At 43.5% G+C, this 26309-nt stretch overlaps 1 protein-coding gene across 4 annotated transcripts in view; it reads left to right on the top strand.

Annotated features, from left to right (window-relative positions):
• Positions 1-26309, top strand: part of CLSTN1 (calsyntenin 1) — a 78178-nt gene that overhangs the window by 38833 nt on the left and 13036 nt on the right. Inside the window, exons 3-11 of one of the 4 annotated variants that reach the window (XM_074976027.1) lie at positions 9337-9366; positions 10535-10730; positions 12857-13065; positions 14179-14328; positions 14434-14619; positions 17533-17781; positions 20848-20969; positions 22303-22465; positions 25947-25997. In XM_074976027.1, coding sequence (XP_074832128.1) covers positions 9337-9366; positions 10535-10730; positions 12857-13065; positions 14179-14328; positions 14434-14619; positions 17533-17781; positions 20848-20969; positions 22303-22465; positions 25947-25997 — 1356 coding nt within the window. The remainder of the gene's footprint in view (positions 1-9336; positions 9367-10534; positions 10731-12856; positions 13066-14178; positions 14329-14433; positions 14620-17532; positions 17782-20847; positions 20970-22302; positions 22466-25946; positions 25998-26309) is intronic. The other 3 variants (XM_074976029.1, XM_074976030.1, XM_074976031.1) reach the window with 3 other exon arrangements.

Below are 26309 nucleotides of genomic sequence, written 5' to 3'. Positions count from 1 at the left end.
ATTTGTTGACTCATATGAAAACTTTTGCTATACCAGGCTCCTGATTTCTTATTTTTCCAGCATAATCTCAGTTCTGAGCTGTACAGTTGACCCCTGCCTTACACGATTTCAATTTACATGTGTCTTGCAATAATGCAAGTCGAAATTGCGAGTGACTGGGAGCTGGGAACCAGGCAGCAGCCTGGATCCTGGCTCACCTCTGCTTGTGGGAGCCAGGAAAGTAAGCAGTGCTGCTGCGCTGGTCAATTTCCTGGCTCCAGCAAGTGGAGGGAAGGTGGGGACCAGGTGGCAGCCTGGTTCCCTGCTGCCTTCTGCTGGGGAAGCTGGGAAGGTGACCAGCCCTGACTGACTTGTGGTTGCCCAGGAATGCAACCTATGCATAAGTGAGGGGTCTACTGTACTTCCTTAAAGTGCATATTATCCTTGAGCCAGAATATTCATTTGCACATTGCTTTGCCCATCTTGATGATGATATGCTCTGTAATAATACATTTAATTTGCTTTGGAGGAGAAGGAGCCTGCACCTTTGGAATATTTTGCAGTTTAAGGAACTTGAAATGTTTTTGTTTCTCTTTTTATGGTAGAGACCATTCTGGGGGGAAGTAGGTTGTGTTACCTGATAAACTCTGCTCAAACCTGAAGCTGTATATTGTTTGTTAATAGCAATTTACCACAACGAAGATAGTTCTTTATGGGCTTCAGCTTTTGGCAGTGTAAGTCCCTTTCTTTGTAATGTCAAAATTTTTATACCATTTTTTTAAGTGGGCTTTTTATTAAAATAAGATCTCATTACAATGAAATGGTAAATGCCAGTGCTCTTTTTTTTTTCCTTTTACAAAAAAGAGGACCTGGTACTCATCTGGCTTTCTTCTCCGTCCCTGCCCAATCCCATAGCAGGGCTGTTGAGGTGCCGGTACTCAGTACCAGCAAGTACCAACACAAAAAACCCATTGGTAAATGTTAACATTTTCTACAGCTACATTAGTGAGTTTTGCCGACAAAACCCTGGTTTTGTCAACAAAACTGATGGAACATCCGCACACACAATGCATTTTGTCAACAGTATGTCAATAAAAAGCACTTCTGCCAACAACTTTCTGTATCTCCCAGATGAGGAAGAGCGCCTTTTTGTTGACAGGTTCTGTCGACGAAAAAAGCTGTGTGGATACCCTGGTGGCCTTCTCTCGACAGACAGGGTGTCCTGGACAATGGACAGCCCTGTCTGCTGTGCTTCTGGGTGCCTGTTTTGTAAAGAGAATGGCCAGGCAGTCCAACCACTCTGTCGACAGAAGGGAGTGCTCTTCTGATTGGCTTTGTGTGTGACCGCTTGCTATCGACAGAAGTTGTCAGGAAATATCTTCTGTCAACAGGTCTCTATAGCTTAACTGTAGTCATTGAGTAGATTTCTTGTTCAGATAAATTGAGTGGTAGTATATCTTGACCAAAGAATTTAGTACACTAGTGCTACCTCTACACTACAGCAATCTTTCGAAAGAAGTTCTTCTGGAAAATCTCTTTCGGAAGAACTTCTTTTGAAAGAGTGCATCCACGGACAAAAAAGCAGATCAAAAGAGTGGTCCACTCTTTCGAAAGAGAGCGTCCGCACAGTACCTGCTGTTTTTGAAGAACGGGTCAGGGATTGAAAAATCAGGCACCATGAGGCCCACCCTTTTGAAAAAAGGGCCTGCAGAGTGTCTATGCACGTTTTCTTTCAAAAGCTTCTTTTGAAAGAAGGTGTTCTTCCTGGAACGGGAGTGGAAAAGTGCTTTCAAAAGGAGTACCACGTTCTTTTGATTTAATTTTGAAAGAACGCTTTTTGTGTGTAGCTGTTCTGCTGAATATTTCAAAAGATCCCCTTCTTTAGAAAAATATTTTGAAATATCTTGTGAGTGTAGATGTGGCATAGGTAGCATCTGGAGACACGAGGCTTATCAGAAAGATTAGCTGTGGATATTGCAATGGTGGGATGTCAAGGCACATAGTACTTAAACTGTGTATTGGTGAAGATTGGGATTTGTGCTAGAGTTAGAGTTCAGTTTACCAAGAATTGAACAGCTTTTTAATTTTTTTTCAAAAACAGTAGTCACATTAACCCTTTCTGCCATATTGTGTGTCTATTATATATAGCTATATAGTCTTTTGTAATCTTAATGTATTGCTCAGAATGCTTGTCTCCCTGAAGTGGGTTTTACCCACAAAAGTGCATTACCTAGTAAGTAAAAGAGTTAGTCTTTAAGATGCTACAGGACTGTTTGTTTGTTTGGTTTTTTGTGAAGCTACAGATTAACGTGGCTGTCCTCTGAGATTCCCCAGGGTGGGGCAGGGTATGCGCAGTACTTAAGCTTGCAATTATTCTCTACTAATTTTTTTTTTCCATTATTCTGTAGCTTTAGTCAGGAATTTCAGCAGTGTACCCTTTTTTGAGTGATCATGTTCTTAAAATACCTTTAAAATTCATCGTTGTATTTATATACTATGTAAAAACACCCTGGAATAGATTATATGCAAGCCCTCAGAAATCATAAACTTGGCCTAAACCTATAGGTTCACTTCATGGGCTTGTCTACACTACCACCTTCCTTCAAAGGAAGGATGGTAATTAGGATGTTGGGGGTTTACTAATGAAGTGCTGCCGTGCATAGGCAGTACTTCATTAAGCAAATTCTGCCCCTCAGCAACTCTGAAGTTTTAAACTTCGAAATACTGGCACATGTCTAGCTGTGGGGCACTCGCCAGTACTTCGAAGTTTAAAACTTCAGAGTTGCCGCAGGGCAGAAGTTTTAAACTTCAAAGTACCGGCACGCGTCTAGCTGTGGTGTACTTGCCAGTACTTCAAAACTGCCCTGGAGTTAAACTTCTAAGTACTGGCGAGTGCCCCACAGCTAGACACCTGCCGGTACTTCGAAGTTTAAAACTTCAGAGTTGCTGCGGGGCGGAATTTGCTTAATGAAGCACTGCCTATGCACGGCATCACTTTATTGGTAAACCCCCAACATCCTAATTACCATCCTTCGTTTGAAGGAAGGTGGTAGTGTGGATACAGCCCATGTGGATTTACTTTACATGAGTCTTGAGGGATAACATCCTAAGAGGGGGTTTAAGAAACTGGCTTCTTTATACACTATTTAAAAGTAATGCATTCTGCAGTAATTTTTCTTTTGTCCTGTAGAATACGTATGATTTATTATTGATCCAATATTTTGTTTTGTACTTATAAACGTAGTATTGTTCTCTTTACTGCATAGATAATTTTTTTTTCCAGAGCAAATATTTAGAATGAAACTTTACGAGTTGCACAATTGTGTATTCCTAAAATAAATGAAAGAATTAATACTGGTTCTGCACGTGTAAAGGGTTAGCTTTGCTGTAACTGCATTTTAGAGCAAATGTAATAGTGTGTAATAAGTTCAGAGTTTAATAAAGCTATAATTTCTGGTTGGATAAAGGAAATAGGTGTGTCCAGTAATCCTGTCTACTGATCCAAGCAGTTAGCAGCTGGGTGTGGCTGGGTAAGACATGGAAATTATTCCTTGCTCATTAAGTCTGAATAGTATGCTTGAGGATATGAAGAAATGAGCAGGGGGGAAAAAATTCCAAAGTGAAGCTTTTTATGTTCAGTAAGCTGCTTACATAACATAAATGTTCACAGTAGCCGTGTCTACACGTGCACGCTACTTCGAAGTAGCGGCACTAACTTCGAAATAGCGCCCGTCACGGCTACACGCGTCGGGCGCTATTTCGAAGTTAACTTCGACGTTAGGCGGCGAGACGTCGAAGTCGCTAACCCCATGAGGGGATAGGAATAGCGCCCTACTTCGACGTTCAGCGTCGAAGTAGGGACCGTGTAGTTGTTGCGCGTCCCGCAACGTCGAAATTGCGGGGTCCTCCATGGCGGCCATCAGCTGAGGGGTTGAGAGACGCTCTCTGCAGCCCCTCAGCTCAATGGTGGCCGCGTGGAGCAGCCCCTTAAAGGTCCCCTCCCCCTCCATTCCTGTGCAGGAAGCTGAGAGAACGTGCAGGTGGCAGCCCAGACACGCGGCCAGCCTGCACGTTCCTCAGCCAGCTCAGAGAGCCACCCCAGCTGCGATGGCTGCCCGGAAGCCCCCCCAGCACCCCCAGGGGACCCCCACCCCCCAAGGGGAGCCAGGGCAGCCAGCCCAGCCAGGCGGGCAGCCAGGCTGGCAAGTGGCAGCAGGGCCGCTCCTGGACGGAGGCCGAGCCGTGGGACCTGCTGGGGCTCTGGAGCGAGGAGGAGGTGCTCCAGGTAATGGGGAGCAAGAGGCGGAACGCGGATGCATTCGCTCGGCTGGCCGACGGCCTGGCTGCCCGGGGTCACCCTGCCTGCACTCCTGATCACGTCAGGAGTAAGGTGAAGGAGCTGCGGCAGGGTTACTCCCGGGCCCGGGATGCGGCCAGCCGATCTGGGGCCGCCCCCATCGCTTGCCCCTTTTACAGGGAGCTCAGGGACATCCTGGGCCCCCGGCACACCTCCTCCCCTCCGGCCACCCTTGATACTTCGGCTGACGAGCCCCAGCAGGCCCTTCAGCCGGAGTCCGCCCCGGAGGTAAGCCCCGCACCCCGGGGGCCCCCTCCCCAGAGCCCACCCCCGGGACATCGCGGCAGGAGGAGGAAGAGGAGGGGGGCTCCTCCTCCGCAGAATCCGGGCTGCAGATCCTCCTCCTGCCATCCCGGAGCAGCAGCCGGGCCTCCGCCCCCCGGGGATCTCCGGACCGTGGGAGTGGACCGACAGGTATGTACCCCCCTCTGGTGTACACCCCTGGGCTTGAGGGGCGGGGGGTAATAGATATGTGTCCAGGGCCCCCCACATGCTCACATGGCCATGGCCCCAAGGACAGCAGGGCCATGTCCCTCACAGCAGTGCATCAGCTCCTGCCCCCACCCCACCCTGCACAACAGTGCCATGCCCTATCCCCGGGGCAGGGGGGAGCGGAACCTCGAGGGGCCCCCGGGAGGAGGGGGTGGGACACCCCGCAGCTGCAGCAGCAGCAGCAGCATGTAATGGAGTGGGGGGGAGTGCAAAAGGGAGACAGGCTAGATATGAGCAACAAGAGCCAAATAGCTCCCAGGGGCAAAGGATGATCGTGGGGCTACAGCTGGCAGGTGACACCTCTGCCCTGAACAAAGAGGAGGGAGGAGCCGAGCTGGCTTTGAATTGGGTGGGGGAGAGCGGGGGCCACAGGTAGAGGCTAGGGGAAGGGAGAGCTGGAAGGCAGCCAGCCTGAGGAGGGGGAAAGCTGCATCCCAGAGGGACACCCATTGGGGTCTTTTCCCCAGGACGGGTTGGAAGGACTGTCTCTTCCGACAGCTGGTGCTGTCACTCCTGGGAGAAACTGGGCATCTGTGGCCTAAGAAACCTTTCCTGTCAGACCCTGCGGAGTGAAGTGAGAGTCGCTCCCACCAGGGGACGGGGTGCAGTGCAGGGGGACCCCTGAACCCCATCCATCACAGCAGCATCTCCCGGGGACGGGGATGGGGAACCTGCAGCACAGGGCTGGGGGGACAAAGGCCACGGCTCGGGGCCCACACTAATGCCTGTCTCCATTCTTCTTCCCCCCCTCCTGTCCTGTGTCCCACACCTGCACCATCAGAAGGGCCGGAAGAGAGCGCCGGCAAGGCATCAGTGGTCCCGGAGACCCCTCCGGGGCCATCGCTCCAGGCAAGCCCCTCGGCCGAGGACTGACCAGCCCCACGGTGGGCTAGACGGCGGACCCCGCGCCACCACCAGCCGACGGCGACGGACCCCCAGCTGCTGGCCATCCACCGTCGGCAGCTGGAGGTCGTGGAGCAGCACCTGCAGCTGCAGGAGCGGGCGCTGGCCTGGCACCAATAGGCATGGGGGGCCTACATGGAGACTTTCAACCGCCTGGTGGACTACCTGGCCCCCCATGCCGTGCCGGCCGCCGCACCACCAGCTGCTTCGCCGTCCCGTCCGCCATCGCCCCGCCACCCACTGCCGAGGGCCGGAGCGCCGAGGGACCCCTGGAGCCAGCTGAGACTCGCCGGGCATATCTTCTGGTCCGCCCCGCCCCCAGCCAGCCCCGGACAGGGCTGCGGCCGCGGCGGGGCTTCCGGCCGCCCACGCCCAGTGCTGGACTTTAGGGGCGAGGGGCCCGGGACGTGGCCCCCCCCTTGTATATAGTTGGGACTTATTATTTTGTGCCCCCCATTTGCCCCGCCCCCCCCATGTAAATAGTTCTCCCCTTTATCATCCCTGGTTTTCTTTTTATTACTGAACACACTTTTTTTTTATTACTATTGTTTTATTTGTACATATTACTTTGGTTCCACACATGTTGTATATAGTTTGTTCTTGTTTTATATTTATAGTTTAAACAAAAAAGTTCTAAAAGAAAAAGCAGTTTAAGTTCAGCCACAAGTGCGTGCTGTCATTTGTCCAGGAAAAGTGGAAGGGGGGTGCGGTTGGGTGCTCCCTGGTGTGGGCATTGGGGCAGGGAGTGTGGTGGAGGAAAGGGCGGGCAGTGGGGGGCCTGGCAGAGTTCACCCCGCGGCCTCATCATCGAAGTGGGCCCGCAGGGCCTCCCGGACCCGGGTCCCTTCGGGGTCCACCTGCCGACTGGGGGCAGCGGGTGGCTGCACGTCAGCCCTGCCAGCCTCCACAGCCCAGCCCTGGAAAAAGGCCTCCCCCTTGCTCTCCACCAAATTGTGCAGGGCGCAGCAGTCACCCACAATCAGGGGGATGTTGTTGGGGCCTGCATCCAGGCGGGTCAGGAGACATCTCCAGCATCCCTTCAGGCGGCCAAATGAGCGCTCCACCACCTGGCGCGCATGGTTCAGGCGCTGGTTGAAGCGCTCCTGGCTAGCGGAGAGATGGCCCGTGTACGGGTGCATGAGCCAGGGCCGGAGGGGGTATGCCGCGTCTGCGGTGACGCAGAGGGGCATGGTGGTGTCCCCCAGAGGGATCTTCCGCTGGGGGATGTAGGTCCCCGCCTCCAGCCGGCGGCACAGGCCTGAGTTCCGGAAAACCCGGGTGTCGTGGGTGCTGCCAGGCCAGCCCACATAAATGTCCTGGAAATGGTCCCGGCTGTCCACCAAGGCCTGGAGGACCACAGAATGGTAGCCCTTGCGATTCATGTAGCGTCCTCCACTGTGATGCGGGGCGCGGATGGGGATGTGAGTCCCATCCAGAGCCCCGAAGCAATTGGGGAAGCCCAGGGTGGCAAAGGCGGCGATGGTGGCATCTGGGTCCCCCAGCCTCACGAGCCTGTGCAGGAGCATGGCGTTGATGGCACGCACAACCTGCAGAGAAAGCACATGGGACGGCACCAATGAGGGGTGAGCAGGGTGTGCGTGGCTCTGCCCTGCCCTGCCCTCCCCCCGTGGGTTCTCTTACCTCCATGAGGACAGCCCCGACGGTGGCCTTGCCGACACCAAACTGCTGCCCCACGGATCGGTAGCTGTCGGGAGTGGCCAGCTTCCAGACAGCGATGCCGACCCGTTTCTCCACTGTGAGGGCACGCCGCATGGCGGTGTCCCGGTGCCTGAGTGCGGGGGTGAGCCACTGGCACAGCTCCATAAATGTCTGCCGGCTCATCCTGAAGTTCCTGAGCCAGCGGTCGTCGTCCCACTCCCCACGCACCAGCCGCTCCCACCAGTCAGTGCTGGTGGGGTAGCTCCACAGCTGCCGGTGTGTGAGGCGGGGGTGGGGGCGGGGTGCTGCAGGGTTGGGGGTTGAGCCCTGCTGCCCTGGGGGCAGCTCCTTCTCCGGTGTAGCAAGGAGGTGCTCAGCTGCCTCCCACATGGCATGGATCAGGGTGAGCCTTGCTCCTTCCAGGAGGGCTGGGTGGATCTCTGGCAGCTGCTGCTGCTGCTGGGGGTCCATGCCTACGTCGCCCGGGGTCTGTGTGCCTATGGCTCCTCAGACCGCGTGCTGTGCAGGCTGTGTGTGTCTGGGAGGGGCCCTTTAAGGGAGCGGCTAGCTGTTGCCCCGGAAGCGCTAGTCCGCCCTGTGACCCTGTCTGCAGCTGTGCCTGGCATCCCTATTTCAATGTGTGCTACTTTGGCGTGTAGACGTTCCCTCGCTGCGCCTATTTCGATATTGTGCTGCGCAACGTCGAAGTTGAACATCGACGTTGCCAGCCCTGGAGGACGTGTAGACGTTATTCATCGAAATAGGCTATTTCGATGTCGCTACATCGAAATAAGCTATTTCGATGTAGGCTTCACGTGTAGGCGTAGCCAGTATGTCTTTAGTTCATGATTTTAAATTATGTTACATTTGGCAGTGCACTTAAATTTTGCTGCTACAGGTTATACAGGACCTGAAGCAACGGAAATTTTGTTCCAGGTTCATAAAAATCCAGTATCAGTGAAGAGAACTTCTTCACTGTTTGCAACCCCATACACTGTGTTGTTTAATGAAATCTGGAGGTGAAACTGATGAATGTTTGCATTATCCAAGTACTCAGAAATGTAAACTGTAAATAAACTTAATTAACAGAGACATATAACTTAGATCGTAAAAATACTTTAGAACCCTGAAGTGGGGTAATAACCCTGAATAAAATTTTAAAAGCCATGGCAACTGTTCAGTATGTATCCCTAAATAGAGAGGATAGTAGATGCAAGGTTCAGTGAAAATTCTGTTTGAGTAGTTCTTCAAAACATGGATCAATAAGCATGTTCAACAAGTATTTTTAAATTTACTTTTAACGCATGAATGTTCAGTTTTATCACCAGTACCCAACAAGGAAACATGAAACCTTCTAATAATCTGAAATCAAGTCTTAATTTTAATTTGACAGTTTCCCTATGTGATTAACTGAAGACCAAGGTTAAATCACATTAGTAGCGCCCTGCCAAATTCACAGTCCTTTTTAATCAACTTCACGCTCATAGGATTTTAAAAATTATAATTTTTAAAATTCTATCTATTTAAATCTGAAACTTTTGTTGTAGGGGTCCTGACCCAAAAAGGAATTGAGGCAGGGGACGCATCGTGGTACAGCTACTCTTTACGTCTGCGCTCCTGCTATCGGCAGTGATGCTGCCTTCAGAGCTGGATAGCTGGAGAGGAAAAAGTCAGAAATGCATTGTAGACAATGAAATCTTGTCTCCCCACATGAAATCTTGTTATGCATGTCTACAATGCATTTTTCATGGTTGTGAATTTGGTAGGGCCCTACGCATTCGTGAAGGAGGCTCTAGGTTTGTAACAGTTAAGACCACTGGAATTCGTTCATAAAGTTTTGTCCAAAGCTTTTCTGTGTAATGTGTGCATCTTTGACTTTTTCCTTATTTGCTCCCTCTTCAGTCTTTCCTGCATTACTGACTTGGGTTTATCTTTTCTCCCTTTAGAGAGTTTTGAGGTGACAGTCACCAAAGAAGGTGATAAAGGGTTCTTTCTATCCCTTTTTTGAATATTAACCCACTAACTTTGGTTATGAAATGGGGAATCAGCACTTAAACAGAAGATCCTGTCATGCTCTTTTACCCCCATTTTATTCTCCCAGTTTTTTTCTATTTTAAAATATATCGATAGAAACTGTTATGTAGCCAAACCCCTGGTTAGAAATATCTTTAAATCAGACATCCATTTGAACTCTCTGGGATTGTTTTTAGGCCATATGAACACTGCAGTTAAGATTTGTTAAAAAAAAGAGCACTTTCACTAGTAGCTTACATTTCTAGAGCAATCTTAGGTTTTGTCCATACGTTTTGTGAAGAAGTAATGTAATTGCCAAAACATAGCCATAACTTGCAATATGTTTTCCTCACTGTATCCCTAAGTAGTCTTAATAGATCTGAATTATAATTCAGTTTGTAAGCAGTTCTAGATATACGTGATTTACTCTCTAGTCTTTCTTTTTTTTTTTCTTCCAGTCAGTTAGAAAGAGAAGTCTGATTAGAAAGGAAATCCCTCTACGTGAATTAACTGTCACGATTAATATAATTGGTGTCTTAGTAGACAGCGTTGAAATGGATGCCTGAAAAGTTGGTATTTCTACCTTTCTCATTCAGTAGTTTATTTTGATTCCCTAATTTTAGCCAGGTACATTGCACAGGAAGACTTTGTCCATTTGATCTTTTGACAGAATTTCTGTAATTACAGTGCTGAACCTATACCTGAAGCTTCACTTCTCAACTTGTAAATGTGCATTTTAACCTTCTGCTTCGGTCAAAGTAAACAAGCTGCCCAGCTATTCCCAATAGCTTGGCATAGAAGATATTACCAGTGGCCTTGGCTGTATGCTCTCATGAGATCTACTCTTGCCCTAGAGCTATCTATCTCAAGTACTCCTGTGAAATGCCTGTCTACGTTTCTCTTTTGTATTCCTGCATGAATGGATGCAAAGTAAACAAGTTGCTTGGAAGGCAGACGTACGCTTTTTTTACTAAAATTCCCAGAACTCACCCATTTTAAAGCACAGTGCTCTTGCTTTGTCCACAGACCCTCACAAATCCCTGGCTGCAAAGTACTGAGTAATTTACATTTGAAAATGTGTGGACAGGTTATTGACTGAAGTTCTAACCTGTTGGTCATTTGAATCTCTAGGTGAGATTTGTGGATTTAAAATTCACGGGCAGAATGTTCCCTTTGAAGCTGTGGTAGTGGATAAATCCACTGGTGAGGGGATAATACGCTCTAAAGAGAAACTTGATTGTGAGCTACAGAAGGACTACACATTCACCATCCAGGCCTATGATTGTGGAAAGGGTCCAGATGGAGCTAATGCAAAAAAATCCCACAAGTAAGTAAATCTGTAGGTGGCTGAGGGAAGTTTCTGTTTAAGTAGTTCTCTTATTTGATGTGGACTCTAGTCTGTATATTTGAAATGAATGTAAATCAGGTGATTCTGAAGGCTTTAAAACTATAAAATATAAAAGTCATATTGACACAAGTGGTTCAAAGCAAACACAAGAACTTTTTTGAAATGGATATACCAAAATTCTACTCAAAAGGAAAAGGTTACTAGCCATTCCAGAGACAGGCTGGAATTCTAGCCTCTGTGCAGTGTGGCTTCATGTGCTTCCCTCTGCACACCAACTGTTCACTTTGTAGTAGAACTTGCGGCTACCAGACACTTTTTGCCATTGCTATAAATGCCAATTTCTACCGACAGGAATGTTATCTAGATACGAGAGCAAAGCTTTAAAAGTTTTGAGCAAGCCCCATGCACAAGTTAAGAAAGAAACAGCCCTGGAATACTTGGTCCCTGTATCATCAGTCCAGCTATGTCTAGATTAGAGTGCTTTGTTAGCAGAATTTTTTTGTTGGACGATATCTTGCAACAAACTTCTGTCGATAGATCATGGCCAGACAGCAAGGTGGATTGAAAGAGTGATCTACTCCGTTGACAGGAAGATTTCGGACTTCCTGACCTCTCTGTCAACAGAAAGCGGTCTCGTGGAAACACAGCAGAGAGGGTTGTGAAGTGTCCTGGAAGCTTTTTCCATTGGCAGAAGGCCCCCCAGAACGTCCAGACCAGCTTTTTATTGGCAGATCTCTGACATCGGTGTTCTTCCTTGTGATGAGTGGGGGATGGCTGGCGGCAAAAGTCCTGAGTTCTGTTGACCTAAAGTCAGCAGAGCACCCTTGGGAATCTGGATGCTCCACAGGTTTTGTCAACAAAACTGCTGTTTTACCGACAAATCCCTCTATTCCAGACAGAGCAGTAATGACTACTTAACCCCAGCTCAAAAACTGCACTTCCACTTCGTGATTGGCCAGGCTGTTTGTGCAATACAGGGCTGATAACTTCCTCTTGGTGTTTGAAATATGTTACTTTAACACAAATTATTGAGTTTGAATCTCTGTAACTGATGTGTGGCATTGAAATTAGCTACTTCTTACTGGGGAAAAGGTATCCTGCATTAAGGAAAACTGAAATGTCTAGTGTGTCTCTTTGCACTTCATTTGTTGGGCATGTTGGCTAAAATAAGCCCTTTTAAAAAAAACAAAAACAAAAAACTCTAAGGTAAGCATTAGAAGTATTTTATTTCTGCTGGAGAATTGCATTAATAAAGTGTTTCTCTGTGATATTTTTGCATTCCTGACATTTGTCCCATCATTCACAATTAGTTTTCTTCATTGACATATTTTTCCATTCTGTATTTACTCATGTGGTGTGACAAATGCAAGAGGAAAGGCGCTCTGGTCCCAGTTTTTCTGGGATTATTTCATAATAAATATATTAGATTCATTTTCTGCTACTTTTTGCATTCTCTGACCTTTTCATTTCCCTCTCCAAAAATGAGCTAATTTTATGTTCGCTGACTTGCACAACTTGGTATATGCATATTGAAACAAAACCAATCTAATGCTCTTTATTGAGACATTATCTGAAGCCTGGTTTCTTAATGCGGTTTGTAGACTAATTTTTAATAACACATTAAATAAAACAAAACATAAAATCAAGTGTAGCATAAGCTTGATAGTGCATGGTAGCAGAAAGGAATAGTACTGTTTTTGAGGCAGAAAATTAATAATCAGACACTGAATTTTTATTCTTAGTTTGCCACAGTTTTTAGTTTTTAAATTTTGTATCTGTTTCTCTGTAAAACAGCAATGTACTTATTGCACATAAGTATTATGTAGTTATTTGTGTATAAAGAACTTTGAGGTCCTCTCATGGAAGGTACTGTGGAAGTAGAAAGTATTATTTATTCATCTTCTGGGAAAGGAAAAACGTATCCTATCGTAGCAGAGGGATGTGCTTGAGCTAACAAGTCTCTTCCGTTACTGGCTGCTATTCTTCTGTGAGTCTGAATTTTATTGGGTAAAATGTGGTGCTAGTCCTATATTAGTTGAGTAGGAGCTCTATAGTATTTCTATTTCATCCAGTGTTAAAAGCTGACTTTTCTCTCTCCTCTCCAGAGCAACAGTACATATTCAGGTGAATGATGTTAACGAGTATGCGCCAGCTTTTAAAGAGAAGTCCTACAAAGCAACAGTTATTGAGGGGAAGAGGTATGACAACATCTTGAAAGTAGAAGCTGTGGATGCGGATTGTTCTCCCCAGTTCAGCCAGATATGCACCTATGAAATTGTAACTCCAGATGTTCCCTTTGCTATTGACAAAGATGGTAAGAGCGAAGGAGGGGAAGAAATTGTTCTAACTTGGTACTTCAGAATAATTTTGCAAATTTGGGCAGAGTATTCTATTACAAACTTACTTAAATCATGTCACTTCATAATCAAGTTCTAGTTGTGAGCATTTTTGATTCCTGTTTGAACTGTGTATAAATATAAGGCAGGTTATCTTTCACTGATAATACCAACTTTGCTATTTCACCTCCTGTAACATCAAGCGTCCACAAGTTACATTCGGTGCTGCACTCAGAGCAGTGACTTCAAGTATGTTTTCTGGTTCTAAAATATTATTTTGTTGGAATGTTGTTCCCTCTCCCATCTTTGAACCAAATGAAAAGCAGTTCTAAGGCATTTCCTGTTTTGGTCAGAAAGCAGAGTCTTTTTCAAACTTCTGTAGCTTTTATAAGTTCCATCTTTTATTGTGAGCGCTATCGAAGAAGCTGGTGCCATGTTTAGGTCTTAGGACCTCCTAAACAGCCTGAAGGGTGTGCTGCTGTTTTGTCCTTTAAAAAATAGCAGTGTATATTTACCATGATACACAATAGCAATAGATACAAAGATGTTTCTCATTCTTTAACTGTTTTTCTTTATTTTGGATTGCTTTTTATAACTTTTTAGTGCTTGAAAAGAAAATACCATGTAAAACCTTATTTAAGCTACTAATAGAGGGCTTGAGAAGATACACTGTGGAGTGGAGGATTCTGGGTTCAATGTAGCATACTAATTTAATTTGCTCCCTGAACTATACAGGGCATACAGAGTTAAAATTCTTGCTCCTCATCTGCAGACTAATAAAGCTTTGGTTTTATTAGAAGATTTACACTAACAAAAAGAGCTGTAAAAAGACTGTGCGCTGAGACTGCATCTGCTGCTGTATTTATTTGTGTTAAATCTTCTGGGCTTAATCTTAAGAATTGGGTTTGCTGTTTAGGGTATTATATCTACCTAAATTGAGGGAAGGGTTAATTAAAACTTAATTACATGTGGCTATCTAAGTCTGAATACCTGGGGAGGGGTGGGGGGGGGTGAGAGGAGGGAGTGTACTTAATGAAACAATGCATCTTTAAGATGAACTTACATTCACTGTTAATTGGCTCTCTTGCCAGGTTATATCAAAAACACAGAAAAGCTAAATTATGGCAAGGAGCACCAATATAAGCTTACAGTGACTGCATATGATTGTGGGAAGAAAAGAGCTGCTGAGGATGTACTGGTGAAAATTAGTATTAAGCCTACTTGCAAGCCAGGCTGGCAAGGTTAGTTCAGTACCTGCCTTTTCCAGCTGCTTCTACTTTACTGCAGTTAAATACTGGTAAAACCCAGAGATGTCTGATCTTTTATTTCTTTGTTTGACTATATAGGCTGGAGCAAAAGAATAGAATATGAGCCTGGGACTGGTTCTCTAGCTCTGTTCCCTAATATACATTTGGAGACCTGTGATGAACCCATAACTTCAATACAAGCAACAGTTGAACTAGAGACTAGTCATATTGGGAAAGGTTGTGACAGAGATACTTACTCTGAGAAATCCCTTCACAGACTCTGTGGTAAGAATGCATTGTCTGGTTTGAAATTGAGTAAAAGTCTTCTTTTGAATACAATCTTTTCACAAGTCAGAATAAGGAATATTAACTGATGGGAAGACTTAATAACATGCCAGTACAAAAGCTTCCCCAGAATCTTGTCTAGCAGACTTCAGTATACTTGGTGAGCCTGAATGAACTTGATGTTTACAAATAACCATTTCATTAGAGGTAGAGGAATCATTGTTTAGTCCCCTTCTGACCTCCCCATTTTCCTGTTTTGGACAGTAGTATCTCTCACTGGTGAAAAATGCACCAGAGTTGAATAGATGGAGTTGTATGGGTGGTCATTGTTATCAGTAATGCCGTATGGGAATGTCTACACAGCAGCCTTATTTCAAAATACAGTTTCTACACACAATAGAGCCATTGCATACACTATGGCTTATTTCAAAATAGGCTCTATTAATAAGATAATAGCTTTTTCAAAATAGGTGATATTCCTCACTGAATTATTTCAAAATAGCAGTTACAGTGTGTAGATGCTAGCAAAGTTATTTCAAAATGGCTCTTATTTCGAAACAATATGGTGTATTATTCAAGATGCCATACAAATGTGATGGGAGTCTTTTCAGAGGCCACAAGGCAGAGGTGGATTGTAAAGTATAAAAATATGGCCTGGAATGAAAGACTTCACCTAAACCAACTAAATCTATGCTCTGTTGCACTGGGGCTCGAAGGCCCTTTTCCATTCATCTGCATTGTGATTAGTAGGATTAAAATTCTTGAGCCCCTCCAATGCACAATGAAAAGATAGAAATTATGGTCCAGACTGTCAGTGGTGCCCGTGAAATCTCTAAAGCTGTGGGTGGCTCAGCTTCTCTGGAAGCCTTGTTTTAGGCTTATAATGGGCCTCTGTTGCCAAATGGTGGTTTTAATTTTCAGCCTTGTGGATAAAATACAAGTGATGTGTAGATTCTAAACAAACGTGACTGACAAGCAGCGCTAACTCAGTTCCAGTCAAACTGAGTTGCCCAGATATCTGAGAGGCTTACGGCTTGGGGGATGAGAAGGAAATTGTTCTTGTAGTCCCAAAGTGCTGGCTGAGATATGCCCCTTTAATTAAACTTCTGTTCTGTGTTCACACTATGCTCCTTGTGTTGGCAGCATGCATCTGCTCTCTAGCAGCTCTTGCATTGACACTGTGGATAGCTGTCTCGCTGTGCAACTGGCTGCAAGGAGCTTTAGGAGGCGTTTATGATGCCTCATGGGGCAGCTGCAGTATCCCATGATGCAGGTTTCTCAAACCCATTTTCCCTGAGCATCCAGCTAGATTGCCAGTCACTTTTTAACTGAAGTGTGAGAGGAGAGGAGAGGGCCTGGGTGTGCAGAGATGGGTGGGGGATGGGACGGGACAAAAAATCAAATGTGGTAAAGGAGTGTATGTGAAAGAGATGACGTTTTTCTTATAGGGAGGAATTTGTGTGTCAGCATGCTGTCCCTTTTAAGTTCAGACAAGGGCTAGAAGCAGTGAGTCCTGAGGCAGTGGGAGGCCTTCGTTAGCCACCATGTCCTTCTTTGGCTTTGTATAGCACATCAGTTGTCCGCATCCCATCATCATCATCCCCTTCCCCATGGCAGCCTATCTCCTGCTGTGTTCCTGTTGTCCTGGGAGAGCAGGATTTCAAGTTAATGATTTGCTTTTTGCTGCCATATGCTCAGCGGTCAGAACATCCTGGAGGTTTGAAAAGGGAGGGATGCATGCCTGGGTAGCCATATGCAGTGTAGCCAAGTTCAAAACTGTGTGTAGAGTGGACATTGTGGGATAGCAGTGGAAGCAAGGAAAGGCAGTGTCTACACCAAGGATCTCAAACTCTCAGCATGTGAGCTATCTAAGGGCCAGAGCATATTCACAATGTGTCGCAGGAGTTCTGGGCGTCCAGAGGGGAGAAGGGGGCTGGACTGTTAATATGCTCTGGTTCATAGATGGCCAATGGACTATGAGTTTGAGGCCTCTGCTCTACAGCAAAAGGATTTGCCTTTGTCAAAGTGATTTTGTTTTGCTGTCAAAATAGGAGAGTAATGTTAGTGTCGTCATGTTGGCAAAAGCTTATGAGACCCTTTTTTTTTTATTATGGTGTAAATTTTATACTACCATTTCTTACACAAGGGTTGAACTTGGCCTATACTGTGTGATTTTTAGCTGGATACATGCCTTCAGCAATCTTATCTGCTGAAAGTTTAACCAATAATATACATGTTTGTGAACTTCATTCTCTGGCAGTTCCTGAGCTGCTGGCACTATAAATCAATGCAGAATTCTGTTCTGCTTCACTATGACATCAGTTGTCCTGGATTTTTGAGAGATGAATAAACAGCATGGTGATCTTTATTTACGGAGTAGATATTTTGCCTAGTTAAATAGCCATTACTGTGGCTGATTTGGGCTCCAAAGGGAGTCACATTCAACCCTCTGTAATCAGAAGAGGTAAAGATCTTCAGACTGGTACATTTGAAACAGGAGGAAAGTGGTGTCATCCATGTGGCTCAGGAACTATGGAAATAAAATGCCATTAATGTGTGATTATAACACCTCTGTAAACAGTGATGAGGAGGCTCCAGGTAGGCAGAGCCTAGAGAGCAAACATTGTTGGCTAGATTGGATGTGTATTAAGAGATTAAATGGCTGGAACAAGTAATTCAAAGCTCTTGGTCTTGACAGTGTTTAACTCCATTGCAATTACAATTAAAAACACTTGTCAGTAATATGCTAATGCTGAAAGCTTTGTAAATCCCAAAAGAACTAGAAAACCAAAAAAAAAAGAGGGGGGAAAAATCCCCAAAGCAACCAACCAAACAAAAAAGTTCTGTGTTTATAACAATTATTAGTTTGCTTCTGTGGTTTTGTTCATTAGTATTTCTTTTTTTTTTTTGTAGGTGTTTCCTCTGGCACAGCTGAACTGCTTCCACCTCCAAGTAGCACTGCTAACTGGACAATAGGACTTCCTACTGATAATGGCCATGACAGTGACCAGGTCTTCGAATTTAATGGCACTCAAGCTGTGAAGATTCCAGATGGTATTGTCACAGTTGATCTAAAAGAACCCTTCATGATTTCGGTGTGGATGAGGCATGGGCCAGGTACCAAGGAGAAGGAGACAATACTCTGCAATTCAGACAAGACAGGTTTGTACTTTACTCTGATTATAAACAATCTCTTTGGTTTTGATGCTATATTTGTTGCAGCTCACTCAGGGCTGTAATAGTTTCTTCTAGATTGAGTTAACTTTGCAAGCAGCAAGCTATACAAAGTCACTTATATTCTGGTATAATGCTAAGTAAGGGAGTTATAGGGGCATATCCAGAGCAGTATAACGGTATTGCTATAGTTCTCCTGATTTAATTTCTTCCCCCCCCATGTGGATTAGTCCTTAGAATATTTCATTTCAGTGTAGAGAAAGTGAACTTGATGGCCCATTTCTTTGTACTGAAGGGATTTTAGCCATTGTTGTGTGCCAATTGATATGGCAGTGCTTGATTGTATTTGAGAGAATTTCAGTTGTCGATACCTCCTGTAAACATGGGGCTATATACGGTAGGGTTAGCAATATGGATCCTCAGCTTTTTTTTTTTTTTTTCCTTCAAACCATTATTTTGAAGATGGAATTGCTACAAAGGAAAAGCCGATTGCTGTCTGAAGACTCTTTGCCTTTGCTAGAGCACGGGATTTGTTCAGTGTGTTTTTGGAAGAAGTCATTATGGGTAACTAGCTGTCTGATCTCTCAAAGGATCCCAAGCAAAACAGGCCCCCTATCGTTAAAAGAGTTGAATTTAATCAGCAATAGCTTGAAAAATATTTGATCAGAATTCAAGGGTTTACCTAGTAGCAAAGACCATTCACTGAAACTTCTTGCATGTTGAATAGTAACAGAGAGGAAGCCGTGCTAGTCTATACACTATCAAAACAAAAAGCAGTCAAGTAGCACTTTAAAGACTAGCAAAATAGTTTATTAGGTGAGCTTTCATGGGACAGACCCACTTCTTCAGACCATAGCCAGACCAGAACAGACTCAATATTTAAGGCACAGAGAACCAAAAACAGTAAGCAAGGAGGACAAATCAGAAAAAGATAATCAAGGTGAGCAAATCAGAGAGTGGAGGGGTGGGGGGGAAGGTCAAGAATTAGATTGAGCCAAGTATGCAGACGAGCCCCTATAGTGACTCAGAAAGTTCCCATCACGATTTAAACCATGTGTTAATGTGCCGAATTTGAATATAAAAGCCAGCTCGACTGCTTCCCTTTCCAGAACGGTGAGATAATTCTTCTTCAGTAACACACATACCTTGAGGTCATTGACAGAATGCCCCATTCCATTAAAATGTTTACTAACTGGTTTTGTGGATCTGGAGTGTTTTGATGTCTGGTTTGTGCCCATTGACCCTTTGTCTAAGGGAGTTAGAAGTCTGTCTAATATACAAAGCATCTGGGCATTGTTGGCACATGATGGCATATATGATGTTAGTAGAGGAGCATGAGAAAGTGCCCGTGATTCTGTGAGTAACCTGGTTAGGTCCCGTGATGGTATTTCCAGAGAAGATATGTGGACAAAGCTGGCAGTGGGCTTTGTTGCAGGGAAAGGTTCCGGGACTGGTGTTCCTGGGGTATAGATTGTGGCTGTTAGAGAGGATCCTCATGAGGTTGGGAGGTTGTCTGTAGGAGAGAACAGGCATGTCACCCAGGGCCTTCTGGAGTGTAGCATCCTGATTAAGGATAGGTTGTAGGTCTTTAATAATCTAAAGGTATGTGTGTTACTGAAGAAAAATTATCGCAGCGTTCTGGAAAGGGAAGCAGCCGAGCTGACTTTTATATTCAAATTCGGCACATTAACACATGGTTTAAATTGTGATGGGAACTTTTTGAGTCACTATAGGGGCTCATCTGCATACTTGACTCAATCTAATTCTTGACCTTCCCCCGCTCCAACCCCTCCACTCTCTGATTTGCTCACCTTGATTATCTTTATCTTTTTCTGATTTGTCCTCCTTGCTTACTGTTTTTGGTTCTCTGTGCCTTAAATATTGAGTCTGTTCTGGCCTGGCTATGGTCTGAAGAAGTGGGTCTGTCCCACGAAAGCTACCTAATAAACTATTTTGCTAGTCTTTAAAGTGCTACTTGACTGCTTTTTGTATTGAAACTTCTGTGTGTGTATTTGGTTGAGAGTATCAGATAGGATCAGCTTCCCCCCATTAATTAAAAACCAAGGCTTTTGGAAGCCTTAAACTAATTAGACTGGAGGAAAAATAAACTGAGTTTAGAACTGTGCTCTATTTTAGCAGGAGGAAGAGTGTAGAGGTGATATGCAGCATATCTCCAAAGCAGACTTCTATTTCTGGGCAATTGTGCTATAATAATCCAGTATTGTTTGAAGTTGATAATTTCTGGAAAAAAAAAATGAATCCCTTTAATTTTAATTTCAGCAGCATATTGCACCATTTCTTTAAAAAAAAAAAAACAGCATAACTAGGACTGCTGTTGGAGGTAATGGGAGGGTGGTTTAAGCATATTTTTCTATATATAATAAAACTACAGTTGCACGGGGTGTTTCCTTTCTCTCCCTCCTTGGCTGATTTATGCATGTTTTGGGTAACCTGAATTAAAATTCTTTGTCCTCACTCTCGCTCCCTTGTTTCCTCTAGCATCTTTCTCTTGTTTAGATTAGTTCTTGATGGCGTGAACCATGTGTGATTTTAATATTCTCATAAAGCATCTTTTCCACTTATAGTGCTATTTAAGTGCTAAATAGTGTTAATTAGCAGCAATACATGCCCTTTAATGATAACAGAAGACTTTTGATTATCCTCAGTTTGAATTTTGTTTGATTTCTCCTGCTGGTAAGCTTACCTCTGCAATATTTTGTCCTTGTCCTTTGTTGGGAAGGGGATGGATGCATCTTATTACCTATAGTGTTGTCAGTATTACTGTTGGATTGTTTAGGAACAGATGGCCTAAAATTGCTTCTGGAGGCACTTCTTGTGTCTTGAAACCATAGCACGATTGATTTCTTTTAAATTTGTCTCCTCCTTCTCTGATTTGTGAAGGTTCTTCCTAGCTTGTAGTGCAGTATGAACAATATGATTATGTATCAGTCATAGTGTAAGGTTATGTGAATTTTTGACTGTCCGTTTCCAGTCCTAGAATTTTAGGGCCCAAAGCAATGGGCAAGTGTAACAATAATTTAATCTTTTGTGCAGATATGAACCGGCACCACTACTCTCTGTATGTGCACAATTGCCGACTTGTTTTCCTGTTCCGCCAAGATCCTTCAGAAGGAAAAACGTACAAACCTGCTGAATTCCATTGGAAACTCAACCAGGTTAGTGTGAAAGAATGCTTGCTAAGAAACTTACAATTCAAGTATCCACAGGAGCCTAAAACAGCATGCTATTACCATAATAAATTAAGTCTTCGCGGAAATCCAAACTCCTCATTTCATGACCGACTAAAATAAACTTAGTTGTGTTTTATAGTTCTAAAGTTTCAGGGCCATAGTCTGCTGTCACATCTTGCGTTTTCAGTATCCCTATAGAAGTCAGTGGGATTAATCATGGAATACTGTTCAACTCTGTATGAATAAAAGTGGTAGAAACTGGCTTTAAGTGAGTAGATTAAGTATTTAAAAGATGGGAACCAGATTTGGTGGAACTTGTCTCTTATTGAACACAATGAAATTAACGACTGTTCTAGGCTCAAGTATTTCCATTTATGTTAAGAATGTGCAAGTATGAGACTATTTTGTAGGTCAAAGAACGTAATAAAATAACAGAAACTTTTCTTTAGTCCTTTTGCACACTGCAAGAAAAAGTTTCCTGACATGGTCTGCATTACTGTTATTAGATAGGCAAGTTGACTTGCACAAACAATTTGTATAATACTGGTAGTACTCATGATTAGGAAGACTGCCATTGACAGAGTTTAAAATTTTTTATCAAACCAAAAAAAACTAAGAAAATATGTAAATTTGTCTTGTGAATAGCTCTCAAATAGAGTGAGGATCCTGTAGCTGCTTCCAGCTAATGTTGGGGATTTGTTTGTTACCAGTTATTTTAGCAGGCAGAGCCATCTGAATTTCTGATGCTGGAATGTAATCACCCAATTAGTAACATTCTAGCATTCTTCAGATACTGGCATATGCTACTGTGATCATAAAATGGCTTTGTGCATAATTATCGGGAATTGGCAGCATTCCCATAATTGCAACTGGCTTCCATTATTAAACATCTCTAATTTTGGCTTGGGGAATTTTTATCCTGGAACTTGCCACATTTATAACTTAATACACAGAATACTTCAGCAGAGATGGATGAAAATTTGTCAAATGCTGTTTTAATCAGGCAGGGTCCTATATTCCTCGAGTGATCACTGTGTTTTCTGATTTAGGCTGTGCTGTTATGTAGGTTCTGTAAATAGTAAATTAATTGCGTAGAAATATTTGCCTGGATGGTGACTTTTCAATTTTCCTTTGTTGGTGATAGAAGAAACTATTAATGGACTTAACAAATATAATCTTCTTTAGCAACAGCTTTACTGTCTACAGTTTTATTTACATACATTTCAAAAACACACATTTCTTGGACAAAAAAATCATAATGAAGAAATAACTCTGGTGGAACTTTGTTTTTAAACATTACCTTATATTCTTTTCCCAGGTATGTGACAAGGAATGGCATCATTATGTCCTCAGTGTTGAATTTCCAACAGTAATACTTTATGTAGACGGAGTTTCATATGATCCTTTCCCAGTGACTGAGGATTACCCACTACATCCTTCCAAGATAGAAACTCAGCTGGTAGTTGGAGCATGTTGGCAAGGTAACAATTAATTTTATTCTTAAGATTCTTAGGCTAAACCCTTTGTTTCAAATTAGATGAGAAAGTAGACTGGAAAAACAGCTCTCATGTTTGGCCATGTTTCTGTTTGAACATTTAGTGAAGATATGCTTTCTAAATCCTCTTTAACACTTGTATTCTCCCATTTTTTAAAAAGCTTCCATTTCAAAAACTGGACAGTTTCTATAGACAGTGTTATTAATTTGGTTTGAATTGTTGGTCCATAATGGTGCCATTTGATTTGTTCATAATACTTTTTTCCTTTGGGAGAACTGTTAACATAGACTTTAATCTCCTCTTCACACCTGTGAAGATGAGAATATGAAGTAGGCTCTTGACAATTTTGCCACTTGCATTTATAAAAAGAAAATGTAGTAGGAGTTTTCTTATAAGCAAACTAAGCTTAAATTATGATTCTCTCTCTATAGGCGCTTAATGCTGATTCAGAGTCTGTAATACTGGTGATGCTTATTCACCACAAATCTTAAGAAAGTGGGGCAGATGTCATCTGAACTTTACCTAAAGGTGCTCAGTTCATTGCATTTTTAAAGCCTTTCATTTACTTATCAAATTTCTTGCAAGTTGGAAAACTGCTGATCAAACTAGAAGACAAAAAAGCAGTAAAGTAGCGTTTTAAAGACTAACAAAATAATTTATTAGGTGACCTTCCGTGGGACAGACCTGCTTCTTCGGATCGTAGCCATACCAGAACAGACTCAATATTTAAGGCATAGAGAACCAAAAATAGTAATCAAGGTTGACAAATCAGAAAAAAATTATCAAGGGGAACAAATCAGAGAGCAGAGGGGCCAGGCGGGTGGGGGGGCAGTGTCAAGAATTAGATGAAGCCAAGTATGCAGAAGAGCCCCTATGGTGTCCCAGAAAATTTGCATCCCGGTTCAAACCATGTGTTAATGTGTTGAATTTGAATATGAAAGAGAGTTCAGCAGTCTCTTTCCAAAGCAGAGTGAAAATTCTTCTTCCATAAGATGCAGACTAAGTCATTAACAGAATGGCCCACTCCATTAAAATGTAGACTAACTGGTTTGTGGGTCAGAAGTGTTTTTAATGTCTGTTTTGTGCCCATTAACTTTGTCAGAAAGAGTTTGAAATCTGTCCAATATACAAAGCATCTGGGCATTGTTGGCACATGGTGGCATATATGATGTTAGTTGAGGAAAATGAGAATGTGCCCATGATTCTGTGACTAACCTGGTTAGGTCCAGTGATGATATCGCCAGAATAGATATGTGGGCAAAGCTGGCATCAGGCTTTGTTGCAAGGAAAAGTCCCAGGACTGGTGTTCCTGCAGTATAGGCTGTGGCTGTGGGTGAGAGCCCTCATAAGGTTGGGAGGTTGTCTGCAGGAGAGAACAGGCCTGTCACCTAGAGCCTTTTTTTCTGATTTGTCAACCTTGATTACTATTTTTGGTTCTCTGTGCCTTTAAATATTGAGTCTGTTCTGGTATGGCTATGGTCTGAAGAAGTGAGTCTATCCCACGAAAGCTCACCTAATAAATTATTTTGCTAGTCTTTTAAAGTACTACTTTACTGCTTTTTTGTTTTAATAGTATATAGACTAGAACGGCTTTCTCTCTGTTACTAACTAGAAGACCTTCACATAACAGAGCAATACTATTTTAGTAGGACAGGTATTAAATTATAGGTCTCCAAACTGTTGAGTTTGCATACACTATGTAAGACATTCATAGAGCCTGCAATAAGGGTAGGGGGTTCTTATGATGCCTTTCCTTTCTCTGAGGAAAGATTAAAATTGACAATCCAGTGTTTGGAATAAGCATTAAATATTGTGAGGTGCCCATTATCTTTTTACTATTTGCTACTTTGCAAAATTCGTTAACTTGCAACCAGTCTTCAAACCATTTAGTGTGAATTAGTGAGGTTCCCATTCATTTCAGTTAGACCCTGACTTACATGGAGATTGCGTTCTTGTGCAGCCTCGTGTAAGTCAAAATTTGTGCAGCTCGGGGAGCCAGGAAACTGAGCAGTGCAGTAGTAGTGGTCAGTTTCCTGTCTCATGTGAGCAGTGGACAGCTGCTTCTCACAGGACAAGGGAAACTGACCAGCGCTGGTCAGTTTCCTTTTTTCCTGTGGCAGCCTGACTCTGCCCCTGACAGAAGTGGGGAGGCTGCTGCCCCTGCTAGGAGTGGGGAAACCTCTCCTGTCAGGGCTAGCAGCTGCTCCTGTCAGGAGGGGTAGCCAAGAGTCAAGCTCTCAGCTGCTGCCACTGACAGGAGCAGAAAAACTGACTAGGACAGCAGCCCTGGTCAGTTTCGTGGCTTCAGGGAGTGGAGGGCAGTGGGAACCAGGCAGCAGGTTCCAGCTCCCCACCACTCAGTCATGTTAACCCAAGATACAGGTCTGGTGTATAGATGACTTTCAGATGATCCCTTTTGTTGCACTGTGGTGCAGCAAGCAAGTGGAGTAGTGATTAGCTTCCAGAGAGCTGAATTGTGCCAGGAGAAACTGGAAATAATATGCTAGCTAAATGTCAGGTGTGCCCCAAGGCTTCGATTATAGGTTCTTATGTCCTAATGCAATCCCAGTACTTTTTACCTATAAATATCTCTGTTCCATTGGGCCCCTGTAGTGGTGTGTGTTAGTACCACTATGTAATCTTTTAATTCATTCTTGCTTCCATCATGTCTGTTGCCAGTAATGAGCTTCAAGTGGGGACACTAAAACTTTGGGATCAAGGACTTGTGGATCGGGGTTCTATTGGCACCCTTATTTTAAGCAGATTATAACTCAAAGAAGAATTTATACCAAGTGTGTAATTGCACTGTGATTAAGAGCTTAAGCAGTAGTAATGTTTCCTGTATTAAATTTTCAGTAAATAAGGCTGCTCCACATTATATATTAAAAAAGACTTCAAAACTTTCCTTTCTTAAATTTATCCTTTCAAACCTTTTTTTATTCTCCCACTCTTTTAAATAGCTGCCATTTCAAAATTAGGACAATTCATATATATAGCATTATTAATTTTGTTTGAATTAGTGGTCTGTAATGGCACCTTTTGATCTGTCCAGAACGCTTTTTCCTTTGGGAGAACTATTAACATAGACCTCTTTAATCTCCCCTTCAGGATGGGAATATGAAGTAGGCTAGCTGCTGGTTTTGTATGTAGTTTATATAGGAATATCCAACTCTGTGTGTACAGCTAAAACTGATTAAATGTACATCAGTTCTTCTATTTTAAACTCGCATTGTGTGTGGGCTATACAAGGATGCTTATCATAAATTCGTCAAGCAAGGCTTCCCTCCTAAATACTAGATAATAAATTTTCACTTAGCATGTTGGCGTATTCATAACAGTTGTGAAGAGCTGGTAGGGATGTAAGCAGAATACATTTGGTGAAAGTGAGTGAGTGAGGTTACTTACAAGTCCCTCATTATGTGGTCCCGTCCCCATTGTCCCTATTCTTTGTCTTGCTTTTCTACAGAATATACAGGAAATGAAAATGACACTGAAACTGTGCCTGAGACATCTGCAGGTTGCTGGAACATTTTCCCCTCTGTTTTTATCTCATTTAAGCCAAGACATTGCTTCATCTCACACACAGCATGAAATGCAGGCATTGCATTTTGGCTACTGTTGCCCCACATAATCTGCTTATGGGCTGTTTCTTCATTGTACTATTATTTCCAATGCTTCACCTTCTAATTTTATTTTTATTACATATAAATGCACATCCATGTTGAAACCATTGTGATTGCAGTGACGTGGTGTAATATGAGCCATTTAATGCAAAGAATTAGCTACATTTTTTTCATTCAGTTTCATTCAGATATCACTGCCTAGTTCT

Source organism: Carettochelys insculpta, chromosome 23 (assembly GCF_033958435.1).
Source record: "Carettochelys insculpta isolate YL-2023 chromosome 23, ASM3395843v1, whole genome shotgun sequence".
Taxonomy (NCBI): domain Eukaryota; kingdom Metazoa; phylum Chordata; order Testudines; family Carettochelyidae; genus Carettochelys; species Carettochelys insculpta.
The sequence above is the reverse complement of the archived record's forward strand: the minus strand, read 5'-3'. Positions and strand labels throughout refer to the sequence as shown.